This window comes from Falco peregrinus, chromosome 2, assembly GCF_023634155.1.
Source record: "Falco peregrinus isolate bFalPer1 chromosome 2, bFalPer1.pri, whole genome shotgun sequence".
NCBI lineage: Eukaryota > Metazoa > Chordata > Aves > Falconiformes > Falconidae > Falco > Falco peregrinus.
Window position 1 is genome coordinate 90,254,377 of NC_073722.1, and position 15,092 is coordinate 90,269,468.

Below are 15,092 nucleotides of genomic sequence, written 5' to 3' on the forward strand. Positions count from 1 at the left end.
GCTGGGGGCGTGGCGGGAAGCGCGGCGGGCGCGCGGCCGCCCTTCCCGCGCAGGCGCACGAGGAGGGCGGGCGGCGCACGCGCGGCCGCGTGCCGGCGCAGCTGGCGGCCCGGGCGAGCGCTGCGCATGCGCGGCGGCACCGCTGTCAGTTCCGGCTGTTTGTTCGGGAAGTGGATCCGGCCGCCGCCGCCGCCCCCTCCCCCCCCCCCCCCCCCGCTCGCTCCGCCGCCCGCGGCCGCTCCCGCCGCCCCGGCCATGGCCAGGGACTACGATCACCTCTTCAAGCTGCTCATCATCGGCGACAGCGGTGAGGGCGGGCGGCGCCGCCCGGGGGCGGGGGTAGGCCGCTGGCAGGGTGGCCGCCCCTCGCCTCCGCCCGGGCCGTGAGGGGCCTGAGGGCGGCGGCGAGGCCCGGCCGGGCGGCGTGGGGGCGGCGGGGGGGCGGCCTTCTCCGGCGGGACCCCAGCGGCCGGTTAGCCGGCGGCGGGGCCGCGGTGCTGTCGGTGCGGGCGGGTCGGCGTGGCCCCCGCGCTTTGAATGAGGGGGCGCCTGTGCCCGGCTTCCCGCAGTCCCGCCTGACAGACCCGCGCTGAGGCGCGGAGCAGGGCCGGGCCCGGGAGGAGGCGGCTCGGCACGTACGATCCCGGGCGGCATCGCCAGCCCAGCCGCAGGCTTGGAGGGCGCCTGCTGATCCGCTGGGATGCGGAGGGAATTCCCGTCCCCTGTGACAGGCGGCTCAGGGCACCGATGGGAAGGGCTGGCAGCTCCTCAGCCCTAGGGACCATTGTTTCGAGTGCCACAAATACTACGTTTCAGTACTCTTTATTATCTTAATTATTCCTTAACTCTTTCCCTGATTCAACCTGAAGTCTTACTTCTAGAGTTTGTCACCTTGTTTCAATAAATCCTTGAAGAGCCGGGAGCTTTGTGCATTTCTACTTACAGTAGGATGCGAGTACCTGAAATAGTTGTGAATAAGGGGTAGTTACAGATTTTTGAGAATAGACCTGTAGTTACTTCTGCAGCAGTTTCAGAAGCTGGTGTGTGAACTCAGCCTGTGTCTGGTGCTTTAGTCCAGGCACATAAGTACAGAGACTGGGAAGATTCCTGCCTTCAGTCCAGTTCAGTCTTGGTAACACTCCAACAGCTTACAGTTTAATTTCCATAAACTGGAGAAGATGGCATCCACCCTCTTTTTTTAATAGAGGTGTGGTCCATAAGGCAGCAGGTCCCAGCATGCAGCAAGGCATAGCTCTTGGGTGAAAGTGTAATGTTTCATGATCTTGGCAGTTGTCACCTCCAGAAACTTTAGCTCTATGAAAAAATACTTTATTCTATACTAAACTGTGGTTGCATGAAGGGATCTAAAGAGGGGGAGAGGGTGAGAGCTCCAAAATGGCTTAAAACCATAGGCACTTTTGGGAGCCTATGGGTTATTAAAACCAAATGCTGTATTTTGAGCAGAGCAGTAACTCTGTTGCTTGCTGATGAGTTTCAGAACTGTTCAGGCAAGATAAACAGGATGGTGAAAACTCTGAGGACGACTTCTCATTTTAAACAATAAATGGCATTTCTTAGCTGAGTCTTCTTGAGCAAATTCCCTGTAGTGTACCCAATGAGAGGAAAAAAGTGGTGCGAGAATTGTCGGGTTGCCTGTGGTTCTCTGTTGTAATTAAATCTCACTATGTAGTTTGAGTATTGATTTTTTTTCTTTTTTGTTTTTGCTAACCCCAACGGGAAGGCTTTGTCCCTGCTTCCAACAAACAGTTTGCTTGCCTTGTTTATTGATGTTTATTCCCTGCGATGGGAAGTGGACTGATACCGGATAGGGTGATTCTGCTCATCTGCTTTCCTCTGTATTATGCAAATATGTCAAGAGGGTAGTAGGTCTGTGTGTTTTTAGAACAGGGCATCTTGAAAGGCTGGTAGTGATTTCAGTTGTGCCAGATATTTAAAAATAATACAGATGATCTGTGCTTTGCATGTGCTGCTTTAATTCACTTTACCATTCAGTAAGATACGGGTCTTAGAAACCGGTACGGCACAGAAATTTGCTTTTAATTTTGATTCTGCAAAGTCAATAGGCCTTATTCTGTTTTGTTTCATTTTGCTGTCTTCAATAAGAAAAGAGGCCCTGTTAGCCTTTGCTTTTAGATCTTCAAATAACTGCGTAGGAAGTGGAGGGTCACGAAGAGTGTGGTTTCTCTGTATGTGAACAGTGCAGGTCAGAGGCAGTGTTTGTTTAGTGAGATCGTTGTCATCGGGAGCATGTAGAATTTCCTGAGTTCAGGAGGTTTCTGTTGTCTGGAAGCTGCCTCAGTGCATTATAGGCAAGACTGTCTGTGCAGCAGTGGACCATCTGACAAAGCAGTGGTCATGTGCAGCCCATGCAGCTCTGCAGCGTAGCCTGAGGCTGGCTGGTGTTTTGAGAAGGTGGTTTGGTCTGACACTTTTAAGAAGGTCGTGGGTTCCAGCATCTGCTTTCTTTTTACTAAGCCAGAGGCCAAGGCTGCTTGACCAAGAAGCATAGTACTTGCTGAAATAGTTAATTATTTATTTTTTTAAATTCTTTTTTCGTAGCAGACTGGTATTTTGCAGAGGTTTAGCTCTTGCTAAATAACCAGTCCTCTGTTAAAAGTTCAGGAGCTGCTCTGCCACTGTTTTTGAGCTCAGAGGTTTTGAGTGTATGCATGCTGTAACTTTGTATTTTTCAGTAGCATTCCTTCTTTTTTATTTTTTCTTTTTTAAAAAAGATTTGTAATGCTTGGTGAGAAGTGAGCATGGCTTCTCCAGATGTTTGGTGATTTGAACTCTTTGTAAATGAGACCTGGCTTTCTGGAATCGTGCAGATTTTTAGTTTTGTTTTGGTTTGTGGGTTGATTTTTTTCTTTTCCCCCCACTACTAACTATCTTCAGATCCCAGCAACTGAAAATTATTGGAGTTCTGTATAGTCTTTGCATAGGTCTTCTATTAAGAAGAACTTGCCAGTTATACATCATCAAAATAATTAGCTTAAATAACTTCTACCTGAAAAGATTTAATAGATAATCACCCTGGTGAAGCTGAATTTCCTCTTCATGCCATGGCAGATTTTTTTGGGGGGGGGGGAAGGGAGAGGGGACATTAACAGCAGAGATGTTATGCAGAGGTAACAACTGAGGCATTCTGATTCTCAGATTCCCTTGGTTGGGTGTGCAGGAATGAGTTTCTTAATGATTCTTGTCTGAAGCACTGTGTGAAAAATGCTTCCCTGCAACAGGGTGTGGTAAGGGTGCAAACAATCATTTAAGGAAAACTTGGATAAAGTGGTACTCAAAGCACTTGGAGAAATGTTTCATGGAACATTTTGGCAAAAGGTACAGCTTCAGAAAGGTATGTGTCCTTCCCGTTAGATGTGGAACAAGCCTGTTTTGGATGGCAATACAGAGCAATAGTTCCCAACTCCTCTGTTTGGTTTAGGCTTCTGTTAAACTGTGGCTGTGATAACATAAGCTTTATAGTACCAAACCCTAGTCTGATTGTCAAAGTAGTCCAAATTCCACTGCTGTTCAGCGCGGCATAATGAATGGGAGGTAGGCAGTGGTGTTAGGCACGATGTGCAAGTGCCGTTTAATAGAGTAGTTTAGAGCAGTGTTCTTAGTACTTGTTAATTAGCAGGACATACTCATTTTTGGATCTTTCTTTAGCAAATATAAGCCTACTGATCGTTAACTTGCTTTTAGTTATTACTCTTTTCTGACCTCTCAGAACTGACCACAGCTCAAAAGCTACCATTTCAGAGTTTGCTGAGAGTTGGTGGAAGGAGGAGACAAAGAAACCCCTGTACTGCTCCTACAAGCATACCGGGTCTTGGAGTGACTGTAGTGGGCTTCATCAAATCCTCAAGGAGAGTACTCAGATGAATAGTCAAGGTGGATGGTACTAAATTACCTGCTGGGAAAATACCCTAGTTAGAGTTAAAAATGCAGTGGATGGGTAAATGCTGTTACGTTATCTGACACCCAAGATGACTGTATTCAAAGGTCTTGCTGTCTTTGTTTGTCATAGGTGTGGGCAAGAGCAGTTTGCTGTTGCGTTTTGCAGATAATACATTCTCAGGTGAGTGTTTTGTTTACTTCGGTAAGTGAAACAGTCAAGGTCTGCTCCAGTGCTTCTGGCTGGCAAGGAGCTGTTGTTCTGCGCTTACCCACTGATGGCTGCTCTAGGAATACATTACATTTCTAACTTTGCTTCTCTTGGTATAAGCCTATACAAGCCATCCTGTCTGATCTTCACTTGCAACTGAAAGTCCCACAGTATTTAAACACTGACATGGTTCCAGAAATAGCTTAGGTTTCTTAGCTTGTGCTGGCTGTTCTGTGCAGACTTCCTATTGTCCATTTGGGATTTAGATTGATTGAATGTTGTGGCTAAACCACTTACATTTGTGACATAACTAATTTATTGGGAGGAAACTCTTAGAACAGACTGTATTCAAAATAAGCGATTGCACAAGCATTTAAAGCAAAGCTTTGTCTCGAAGTTTTCACAAGTAAAATGCTTGCATAGTTACATATTTCTTGAGATATTTGTGTGCTTACTCTAGGCCGCTAATGCGGTAGAAGAGTAATTTTATTTTGTAACACTGAGGTTTAAATTTTAAGGTTGGCATGGAAAATGATTAGCTGCAGGTAAAAATATGCAGATCAGCATGACCTGATAGGGCATTTTAAATGATAGGCAGATAGGAGGAACCTTGTTCTCCTGGCTAATCTGAGAGCTACTGCCAAGTAGCATTCAGAAGTGTGCTTTGGGACATCCAAAATAAACAAGACCGGGGGTTCTCACTTGTCCGTGCTTTCCCCTCAGGCAGCTACATTACCACAATTGGAGTGGATTTTAAAATCCGGACAGTTGAGATCAATGGAGAGAAGGTGAAGCTACAGATCTGGGACACAGCTGGACAAGAGCGCTTCCGGACTATTACGTCAACGTGAGTATAACTGGGCTTTGTGATGTGTAGTTTCGTGTAGGGATCTTGTAGCTTAGAGTTACGGTTTAGATATTTTAATGTTGCAGTTGATTAGCTAACGATAGCTTTGTGATCTGTATAGCAGGACTTCTCTCACCTGCTTTAGACTGATAGCAGTGGTGATATTGTGGCTGGGTTTGAAACTGCGATTTCAGATTTCCTCACTCTTCTGTGTATTACCGTGGTGGCTTTGTCTTATTCCTCTGCTGCTAGTTTGCAAATGGTAGAAACTGGGGGCATTTCACTGCATATAGTAGAAAACTTGTTTCTGAAGCCTGTCCAAGGTTATTCTCTGATTGAATGTATTGCAGGAGTACAGACTGCAAACCCTCTGTCAGTGTCACATAACTAATGAATAGCTTTGAGATTGAAGAGTAGGATTTCCGATGTTCAGTTTTCTTTTATGACAAATGCATTTTAGCGGCTATCTTTGTGTTGAGGCAGACACCCACGTGATGTTAACCTTTTCCTTGGTTCGAGTTCAGTTTCATGCTCATTGTCCTTTTGAACAGTGTGTGCACAGCTTTTCCTGTTCCTGAAGAAACCACACCCAGAGCTGCAGTGGTGGGAACTAAGAATAAAATGTGTTTGTAAACTGATTGCAGTGAAGGAGGGAGGGACTGCTCACCGTGGCACTCAGGGAAGAGATAAAAATGCACTCGGAAATGGAACTTTGGTTTCCTTTGGGTGTTAATAAAAAAAATAATAAATCTTGAAAGACTCAGGTGTTTCACTTGATCTTTCAGGACTGACTTCTCTTCTGGTTCCTATTTGAGAGGAGGATTGTTTTCAGCTGACATATTAGTTAACTTACTCAGACATAAAAATGATGAGATTGGTTGCATATGTGTTACGTCTGACCAGCTAGAAATGGCAACATTGAACCTGATGTGTGCGCTGCCCCTTTCCTCTGCACTTCTATATGGATATTACTGGATTACTTCTGTTGTTTCTTAAGTGTTTAGCTTGAAAAGACTCTTGTTGCCTCTTGCAGTGTTTCTGTGTGTGACAGCACTTCTTGTTTCAGTGCTGCAGGCAGCTTCAGGCAGGAAGTGGTGGTGGGGGCAGCAATGCAGTGCTGCGGCTCGCATCAGCTGTGCGCACAGGCTCATCACAGAGTGCCCAATTAGTGCTGAGTCAGCACATGACCTTCCTGTTTTCAGATTCCCTGACATGACTTGGAGCTGCGTTAATGAGCATTGGTTCGTGGGGCTGATGCCAGCTAGTTTAGAAAGCCATGGTATCCGGCACGGAACAGGGAATACCAGGAAAGGAGGTTTCCTTTTGTGAACAGGAGTAGCTGCAGATTGGACTTTGCGTAGTGTTTTATGTAAATTTTTTTTCTTTGATCACATTTATAATAGATAAGGTGAAATGGTTTGAGGGCGTTTGTGCCATGACCTGTTTGAACTCTGCTACTAATTTCTTTTGCCTAGCTTTTTACCAAAGTGAGGTGTATTTTACTCTTTGGGAAGTGAAGGCCCCCGTTTTCCTGCCTTAACTCTGGTAAAGTAGTTACAGAATATTCTGTGGTCAGGGAAAAAAGATTTGAATTTTGTGCAGCTTTAAGCAAGCAAGTTCCTGTTGCCAGGTGCATTTGAGGTGTTGAGGAAAATGCTTTGGGAATGCTGCTTATGTTGTCATGAGGGCTCCTTTTGCTGTTAAGTTGGCTAGCTGTGACTGTCTAGCGCTCACTGATATTTTTCAAGAGGCACTCTGGACCTAATGTAACACCTTTAAAAACGGGAATTACAAGATTTGGATTTTAGAAATGGTTTCTTTCTTTTTCTTTTTTTTTTTTTTAATTGGCAAAGTAATACTGTAACTGATTTGCTTATCCCAAACTGAGTGACAAATCAAGTTACCATGCTAGTACTTATGAAAGAGCTTGGCTACCAAATCATGGGTGGAGTGCGAGTGCACTGTCAACAGACTGTAGTAGTCTTTGACTGCACTGAGGTTAAGGGTATAAAAAGGTGTTCCTCCAGTGTTACTGTAGGCCAGGAAGTCCCTTTGCAGTTGGAGCTCAGACTGATGTTAAGCCAAGCCTGGCAAGCAAGCCTGAAATTAGAGCCCATCTGGTAAATAATAGTAATTGGTTGGAAGTACTGCTGTGTAGACCTAGAATTGCAAAATGGTAAAGGTAGTAGGAAGTTAATAGTGGAAAATTAGGAAACATTGAAAGGTTGTTCTATTTTTATTTTACTTGATTACCGGCTACAGAATCTGAAAAACAGAATGAAACTGTTAAGGAACAGAAGTGAGGTTGATCTGGAGCATTCTACAGAAACTCAAGAAAACTAAACTAGATCAGAATTTCAGACGGGGAAGTATAAAAGACAGCAGCTGTTTTTACTCTCTGTTAAATGTGGAAATACTGGGATAGCTAGTGCCTAGAGGGAGGGGAGGCCAAGTTTTGTGAATTTGGTTTGCATGGAATGTCTTCCAAGCTAAATTTGATTTAAATTCACCAGAGATGTAGCATGCCAGGGCTTGGCTATACTAGCAGGAATGCTTAAGATGCTCGACCAACCAGTTCCTGTATTTGACTTGGTCTTGTAGATAGGACTACTTTGTCCTAATTCAGGACTGTGGTTTTAGGATTTAGGCTTTACATAATCCTTGTCAGATGCTTGTTCAGTATAAATAGTGATAGCACAGGATCTTCTGCCATCCATTTGTGTGGAATGGCATGTTCAAGAGAGGGATAAGCTTTTTGAAATGATAGAATTGCTGTGTCTTGTAAACCAGATGTGACAGTCAGAAGACTAGTTAACTGACCTGTTACAATAGATACACTTCCTGGAACCTGAAAAAAAGATGAGTATGAAAACAAAATTATTAGATGTCTCTGGAATTGGTTAGAATTCTTGATGAATGAAAAACAAGGAAACATGTATACTACAAACTAGTGAAATATTAACAAAGGTGCTGGATTAAGCCAGTAACCTGTCTTTCACGTTGGCCAGTTACCTTTCTTTTTTTTCTAGAAAAATGAACATATGGGCTCTAGTGCTGCACTCAGTAATACTCTGTCTCTTCTGACTTAGCGACCGTCATGCTTCATGAAACTAGTTGTTGTAACTCCAGATGCTAATCCTGGGAAGCATTTACTAGAGGTTATCTGAGAGCTTTCTCGCTGGTATTTTGTAGTAGGGAGTACTACAATGAATGGCAAAATGTTCCTTTCTGCTTAGAAAGGTGGTCTTCAGGATGTGAGGGGAGAATGCAGATGGCTGGAAAACATGGTGAGTTCAGTTAACCAGTTCCGAAGATTTTCTGTTTCGAGCCTGCAGTATTAGTAGGTAATGTTTCAAAGGCAGTAAGCTTATGTCTTTAGGCTTCTTTAAATATAATTCTATAGGTAGAACAAGCAATTTAGGTGTTTGTTTCAGGTTAAATGTTCATATTCTTAAGCCTTTTCCACACCAGAGCTAAGTGTAAAGCCTTTAGATCTAGGTGACTTTTCCAACCATATGGAAGATGGTTGGCTACTATCAAGCATCCAAGGGCATATACAGGGCAGGTTTGGTTGTCTTTCACCTCAGTGGGGTACTTTCACGGACACTCTAAACATGAATAACTGTTGTCTCATTTTTTTATTTTTTTCTGTATTTCACGAATGTATTTATCACTAGGAGTAGTAGCAGTTACTGGTTTCTGAGGTTTGTAGGGTACATGGCAGAGTACACCTACCATATAGAGGACAGCTAGCATCAGTCCTTTAGTCCTTGAGTGGCAGGCTGAGATTAAGAGCTTCGTTTCTCTTCTGCTCTCATTTCTGTGGTCTCCATCTTCCCTAAAATGTGGATGGGAAGAAGATAAGGCATTCTTTCCCTAGTGTCAAAGCCTAAACTACCTCTTGGTTGCCAAAAGCACGAAATTTACACCTACTCCTCCCTGAATGCCAAAAGCCCCATCTGTTCTCTACTTGCCAAAGCCTACAACTTGTTATAAAAGCAATTCTGCACTGCATCATTCTGAAATTTGAAGTATGGGGTAGGATAAATCAGATTTTGTTTTCTGCTACTGTCCTGCACTCGGGGTTGGACAATCTTTGCTGTCTCTGTTAAGCCTAAAACGTTATGTAGGACACAAAGCTGTATCTTAACAAATGATAGAAAATAGCATGACTAGCTTTTTGAGAAAAATGTTTATTATGGGGCCTAAGAGTTGGAGAATAAAAGGTAGTCATGGTCTTATCTCTCCGGCTGCTAAAAGGTAATGTCAGCCAATGGAGAAAATGACATTTTAGTGTAGATGAGGGGTTGGCAACCTTTCTAGAATGACGTGCCAGACAATTTTCCCTTCTAAAAATAGAAGCAATGTCTGCTGGTAGGAACTCAGCAGGAGTCAGGGGTTGCTGTCTTGCACAAAGGAAGATATTTCTGATGAGGTGGTTGGCAATATTAGTGCTCTGTGACAGGGGGGTGACAGGGGGTCGCAGCTCCTGTGGTGCAGTTTTGAATGCCATAGCGGTCTGTGCTGCTTGTTCTGGCCCCCAGTCCTCATCCCTAGGAGCAAACGGCTGTGCTGATGACATGTCAGGAATGGGATCTATACGTGCAGGGTGCATGTTATTCTACTCCCTGGCATGATATGCTTTGCCTAGAAAATCTAGGTGCGTGGGCAAGGTAGGAGCAGCAGGATGCTCCGTTGGGTCCTCTGGTTCGGATGGCTGGGATACCAGGCATGGTTTTATGGTGTGCACAGCAGAACGAAGCAGCTTGTGTAGGTGTAGCTGAACCACTGCGTTTCTCTGAAAACTGAGCGTTGTCTTTGCAAATGTAATGCTCAGTGTTAGGGAGGAAGTGGTAGGTCAGCCCAAGGGTTGCTGGATTAAAAGACTGTTAGGTGATAAGGGAGAATTTGAAGATAATGAGTTTATTGTTCAGATGTAGAGAAATCTCCTGTATTGGTAGGATCGGAGATCTTTCCCTTTCTGATGCTATCACACAAACAGCATTCATCCAAAACAATGTGCAGTACGTGTTAATGTCAGGAGAGGATGGATGGATTATTTTTTAAATGTGTGGTTTCAGGCCATGGAATATTTTTTCCTCTAAGTGATCTAAGTTATGAAATAAAGTTGAGCTCGTAACAAAGCAAAGCACAAATGCAGTCTGTAGCAAGTTTGAAGGCTATTAATGGAACTGATTACGAAAGGACTAGAATATTTGAAAGTGCAGGATCTCTTGAGGGGTGGGAATAAGTAATTCTTGCCCGAGTTAGTCCTTGCCAAGGAAAGTGAATGTAAAGCATAAATTACTGGTGAAACGCAGTGTGGAAGAAGTATTTGACTGTCTTCTGAAAGTGCCCAGATGAGCAATAAGAATGGGTTCTCCTACTTCTGTAGAGTATGTATCTTGTCATAGAGGAGTATTATACCCAGTGACAGTATTATACCCATGTCACTACAAAGTGATCATGAGAGGAAAAGGGTCGGGGGGGGGGAGATGTGTGCACTCTGTATGTGATATATGCCTATCTGTGGAAGTCTGTCTTGGTGATTTATAAAGGTAGGTGGCTTCTGTTCTAGAAGGGATGATGAGGCTGATCATAAGGAAGAAGAGGAAATGAAAGGGAAAGAGCAAATCTACACAAAATATAAAAACTAGGTGCTGATGAAGACCTTGCTGTCAACTGTTTTAATTATTTTTTTTTTGTCAAAGCTGCCTAATTTGCAGTAGGAAAAATACCTGGTAGTCCTGTGAATGTGGCTGAAAAACGAGAAGGTGGAGCTTGCTTTTTTTTATATAGCATTGGCATGGTGCACATACTGTCTGCTCTTAGTGGGTTTATGCAGGTGATAATGTCGGAACTTGAATTGAGATACTTTTCTTGCATATCAGAATTGCTTATCATCTTGTAAAGGTGGTGGTTGCCCAAGACTAATGGGAATAAACTGAAAGAAAGTTTTATTTTTAATGGCTAAAGGTAGCAGAGCGCATTGAATGCACATACGGAGTCGATCTGTTGAGTAGGAAGGTGTGATCAGAACACAGTCGCTCAACAAGACAAATTTTTGAGAGCTCAAGAGAACTGTGACTGAGGGTTGAGTATATCAGAAGATTGCTGAAATTTTAGTCTGTAAGTGATCTTTCAAAGATAACAAAAATACTGCAAAAACTGAGTGTGGCTTGTACAACATGAAGGTTAACATCACGGCCGGTTTTGAGGACATACTGGGGGCACCACTACCTTTTGCTTACGTAGCTGAAAGACAATATTAATCTTTGAAGGTCCTGACAACCTGAACAAGGAAGAGAACAGTAGTATTTGGACTTTGAAACCTACTTGTATAGACTAAATGAGCAGGGGACTGTAGGTTTAGAGTAGCATGTGATCTAGCTGCTGTAAAAGAATTAAATGACTCCCAGTGGAACAAAAATGGGGGCACTTGATTACCGTAACTTGAGGATTTGTTATGAATCTTGTAAAAGTTAAGTGAAAGAGAAAGAGCTGAGAAGGTGATACATGGCTGGAGTTAACATTTTTTGTCTTTTCCTGCTCCATAGGTATTACAGAGGAACACACGGGGTCATTGTTGTCTATGATGTAACTAGCGCAGAATCTTTTGTGAATGTAAAAAGGTGGTTGCATGAAATTAATCAAAATTGTGATGATGTCTGCCGGATACTAGGTAAGTTTGTAACGGAATAGTTGCAACATTTTATTTATTTAGTAGGCTGAGCTGCTGAAGTACCAAAATGACTTTTTTTTCTTTCTTTCCTTTTTCAGTGGGGAATAAGAATGATGACCCAGAGCGAAAAGTGGTAGAAACAGAAGATGCCTATAAATTTGCTGGGCAGATGGAGATCCAGTTGTTTGAGACCAGCGCCAAAGAAAATATTAATGTGGAAGAGGTAATGTAATACACAGAAGAGTATAGCTAAACTATTTGGGGATAATGGTCTGGGAAAAAATATCAATTACATTCTTCCCATTGAGGAAGAAAGATAAAATGCTTTGTACAAGTTGTAAGTAAGTAGATAAAATGTCAAAAGGAGACATTCAACTGTGTGTGGAAGAGTTGGCGAAGCGAAATGAAGGAGCTCATGTTGCATTTTCACTTGCTTTACAGTGCGTACATACTGGGCATGGTCTCAGGAAAGACTCACTAAATTGCTTCTAGGAGGTGGGACTGCCCAGTCTTCACTCCCGGCTTCAGTTGCCAGACTGACCTGGTTTTATTTACAGGTTTGGGAAAGAGGAAGGAGGTGGGAGTGGGTTGGTTGGGAAGGTACTGGATTTCCACTTGGCCTGTAGTGGGTTGGGGAAGATCTCTGAACCATTGTTGAAATACCTAGAAAAGTGGCGTTGCTCCAGAAGAACAGCATCCCACAAAAGCTAGCCTGAGTTCATGGGTGGTCTGAACTTGCTTGTTTCTCTTGCAGATGTTTAATTGCATTACAGAGCTAGTCCTGCGAGCAAAGAAAGAAAACTTAGCAAAGCAGCAACAGCAGCAACAGAACGATGTGGTGAAGCTAACGAAGAACAGTAAAAGGAAGAAGCGGTGCTGCTAATGCCCTTTCCCTGCTGCAGTGACTCTGCTCTCAGGCAGATCAGCCCCTCCAGCTAGACTCTGGCAATTCCACTGGGGCAGGCTTTGGGAGGACTTTCTCAGTTTTGTGCCGTTATTTAAAGATTATTTTTTTCTCCATGTTTTCTATCAAGAGGCGCTGGCACCTTACCACTTCAGTGCCAAGAAGGTATCGGATGGAATCTTGCCCCCTTCTCCTCCCCTGCTCATTCCAGTGCGCCTTGTAGACAAGAAGGACGTTGCCTACCAAGTGGACTAATTAACCCAAGAGTTTGTATATAATGTATATTGCTTTAACCAGCCTCGCCTCCCTGTTGTTGCTTTGGCTTATGCCTTCTTAATGTCAACCAATCATGGACTGCAGAGTTCATCTTTTTAAAGAAATAGTACAAAGTTCTTAAATCAAATTGGCCCCAGGCTGGCAGCAACTGCTTCCTGGGGCTTCCGGCTTCATTTCTGTTGGGCTCCAGGCTGGCAACTGGCGCCCCTGGGGCCTATGGCTTCACCCGCAGCTCCAAGCTTTTACTGGGGCTCAGGCTTTGTTTTTCTAGGTACCAGGATTGCAGGTGTTGCTGCTGGAGCCTGGGGTTTCACTTCACCAGCCCCTGGGCTGGCAGCTGGTGCTGCTGCTGGGGCCTTGAATTTCAGTTTGCCGTGATCCAGATTTGTGGCTGGGTCCTTGGGTTTCACCACCTTGTGCTGCAGCCCAGCTGTACCTGTGCTCTCCTTCAGTTTGTATCAAGATACCGAAAAACAAACCAACCTGCAGAAGTGGGATTTATGTGGATAAAACTTTTTTTTTTAAAAAAAAGCAAAGTTTTAACTCCTTTGGCCTCTGCTTCTGGTTCTGCCAGGGTCCTAAGTGAGGGTCCGTTTCTTTTGAGAACAACAAAAACCATGTGATTCTGCCAAAACCCCCACACTTCTCCTCGTTGCCCTGTCCACAAATAGGCGATCTGAACTTGAATGTGAATTTTGGTGGCAAAGCTTTTGGTTTTGAGAGAGAAAAGGCATAAAAATAAATCCAGCTGTTCTGGATTGATGTCTGAACATGAAAGCTGCTGCAGGATCATTCCCAGGATTCTTCCGTTAGGAAGGAGGACTGCTGTTGAATGTTAAAGAAATGGAAAGCTTGCTTGCTTGGGTTATGTAGTGGTGGAGGATCACACCTGGAAACAAACTGGTCTCACCGTGCTCAGCAACAATTTCCTGGCCCTTGTTGGCCTTTCTGGGAAAACAAGGGCTTGGTTCATCAGCCTGGATAGATGTAGCTAAAGGTGGAGAGCGTATGTGCGTGTAACTAAAATATCGAATGGGCTGAAAGTACATGCTCAGCACCTGAATAATTGCCTGAATAATAAGAAAAAAAAGAATTTTTCCTTCAAACGACTAAAAGGCACGGAGGGTATGACTTCCTTTAAGACCCTGAAGGTGGATGTTTGTCAGTCAGTGGCCCTGTGGCATTGCTGGCCTTAGTTTGGTAGGATGATTCACCAATGTCCATGAGCTTTTCAGCCCACTTCTCTCCCTTCCTTTCCCCTCCCCCAGGAGAGGCTAAGTTTTAGTCACTTACTTTGCCTGCATTTTTTTAGATTTTATGGGTTGTGGTAAGACCCCTAATCATACAATCACATCACAATCAATCACTTTAAAGACTTTCTAGAAAATGCAAACAATGAATGTGTAACACATTATTTTTTAATCGGTTCAGGTGCTGGGAGTATGTATCCAGCTGCCTTCACCCATCTCTTTTCTTCACATATCTTTCATTGGTAACCCAAGAATAAGAATGAGCTGGGATGATATTGCTAGTGTGAGCTCTGATAATTGTAAGACTTGAGCAGCTATGGAAAGTGGCGGCTTACGTTACACTGGTCCATCCTGTCTGCTTTCTGATGTCAAATGTGGTGCGTGCCCAAGGAAGGAACTGGGTCAGCCCTCAAAGCCTTCCTGTTGAAATGAAGCTGTCCTGTGATGGCTACCACTTTCAGATTTGAGGGCCCAGCTGCGTCGGTTTGGGACCCTTATGGTAGCGTGTGTGCAGATCTAGGAGGGAGTAACTTCATAGAGGCAGAAGTAAAGAAAATGTCTGAATTTACTGGAAATGATGCAATAAAATGAGGAAATGGTGCACCCAAGCCTGGAGTGTTCTCTTCTATGGAAAGATTGATCCTCTTTGAGTCCAGGTCTTTGTGGCCACGGTTTGAACTCTGCCAATCCAGGTGTCCAGCTTCCTGGCTTAAAGCGGGATTTTTTTGGTTATTTTTTCTTAGAGCTGGCTGTAGAGGAGCAGTTACCTCTCTGCTTTTGCCACTGACTATTCAATTGGAAGGGGTGGGGACTGTGTCTCTAGTGGTGCTGATGTGAAGTTTCCTAAATGTTGAGCAATGGAATGTCTAACTGGTTTGCTAGGATTATTTCTGTAATGAAAGTTTCTAATTATGCTTTTTAAATAATTTTAAAAAACTAAAAATAAAGGTTACAAGCTGCCAAATCTTTTTCAAGGCTCTGTTTCCTCTGCTGTCCAGCATTTGGAG

The 15,092-nt window shown here is 43.8% G+C and overlaps 1 protein-coding gene across 1 annotated transcript; it reads left to right on the forward strand.

The window, feature by feature from the left end:
* The first annotated feature begins 92 nt into the window (after positions 1–92).
* On the forward strand, positions 93–15,049 carry RAB35 (RAB35, member RAS oncogene family). The gene is made up of 6 exons (XM_055796349.1): positions 93–307; positions 4,049–4,099; positions 4,850–4,973; positions 11,531–11,655; positions 11,754–11,878; positions 12,410–15,049. The coding sequence occupies exons 1-6, from the start codon at positions 127–129 to the stop codon at positions 12,536–12,538; spliced, it is 735 nt and encodes a 244-aa protein (XP_055652324.1). The 5' UTR covers positions 93–126; the 3' UTR covers positions 12,539–15,049.
* Positions 15,050–15,092: the final 43 nt, after the last annotated feature.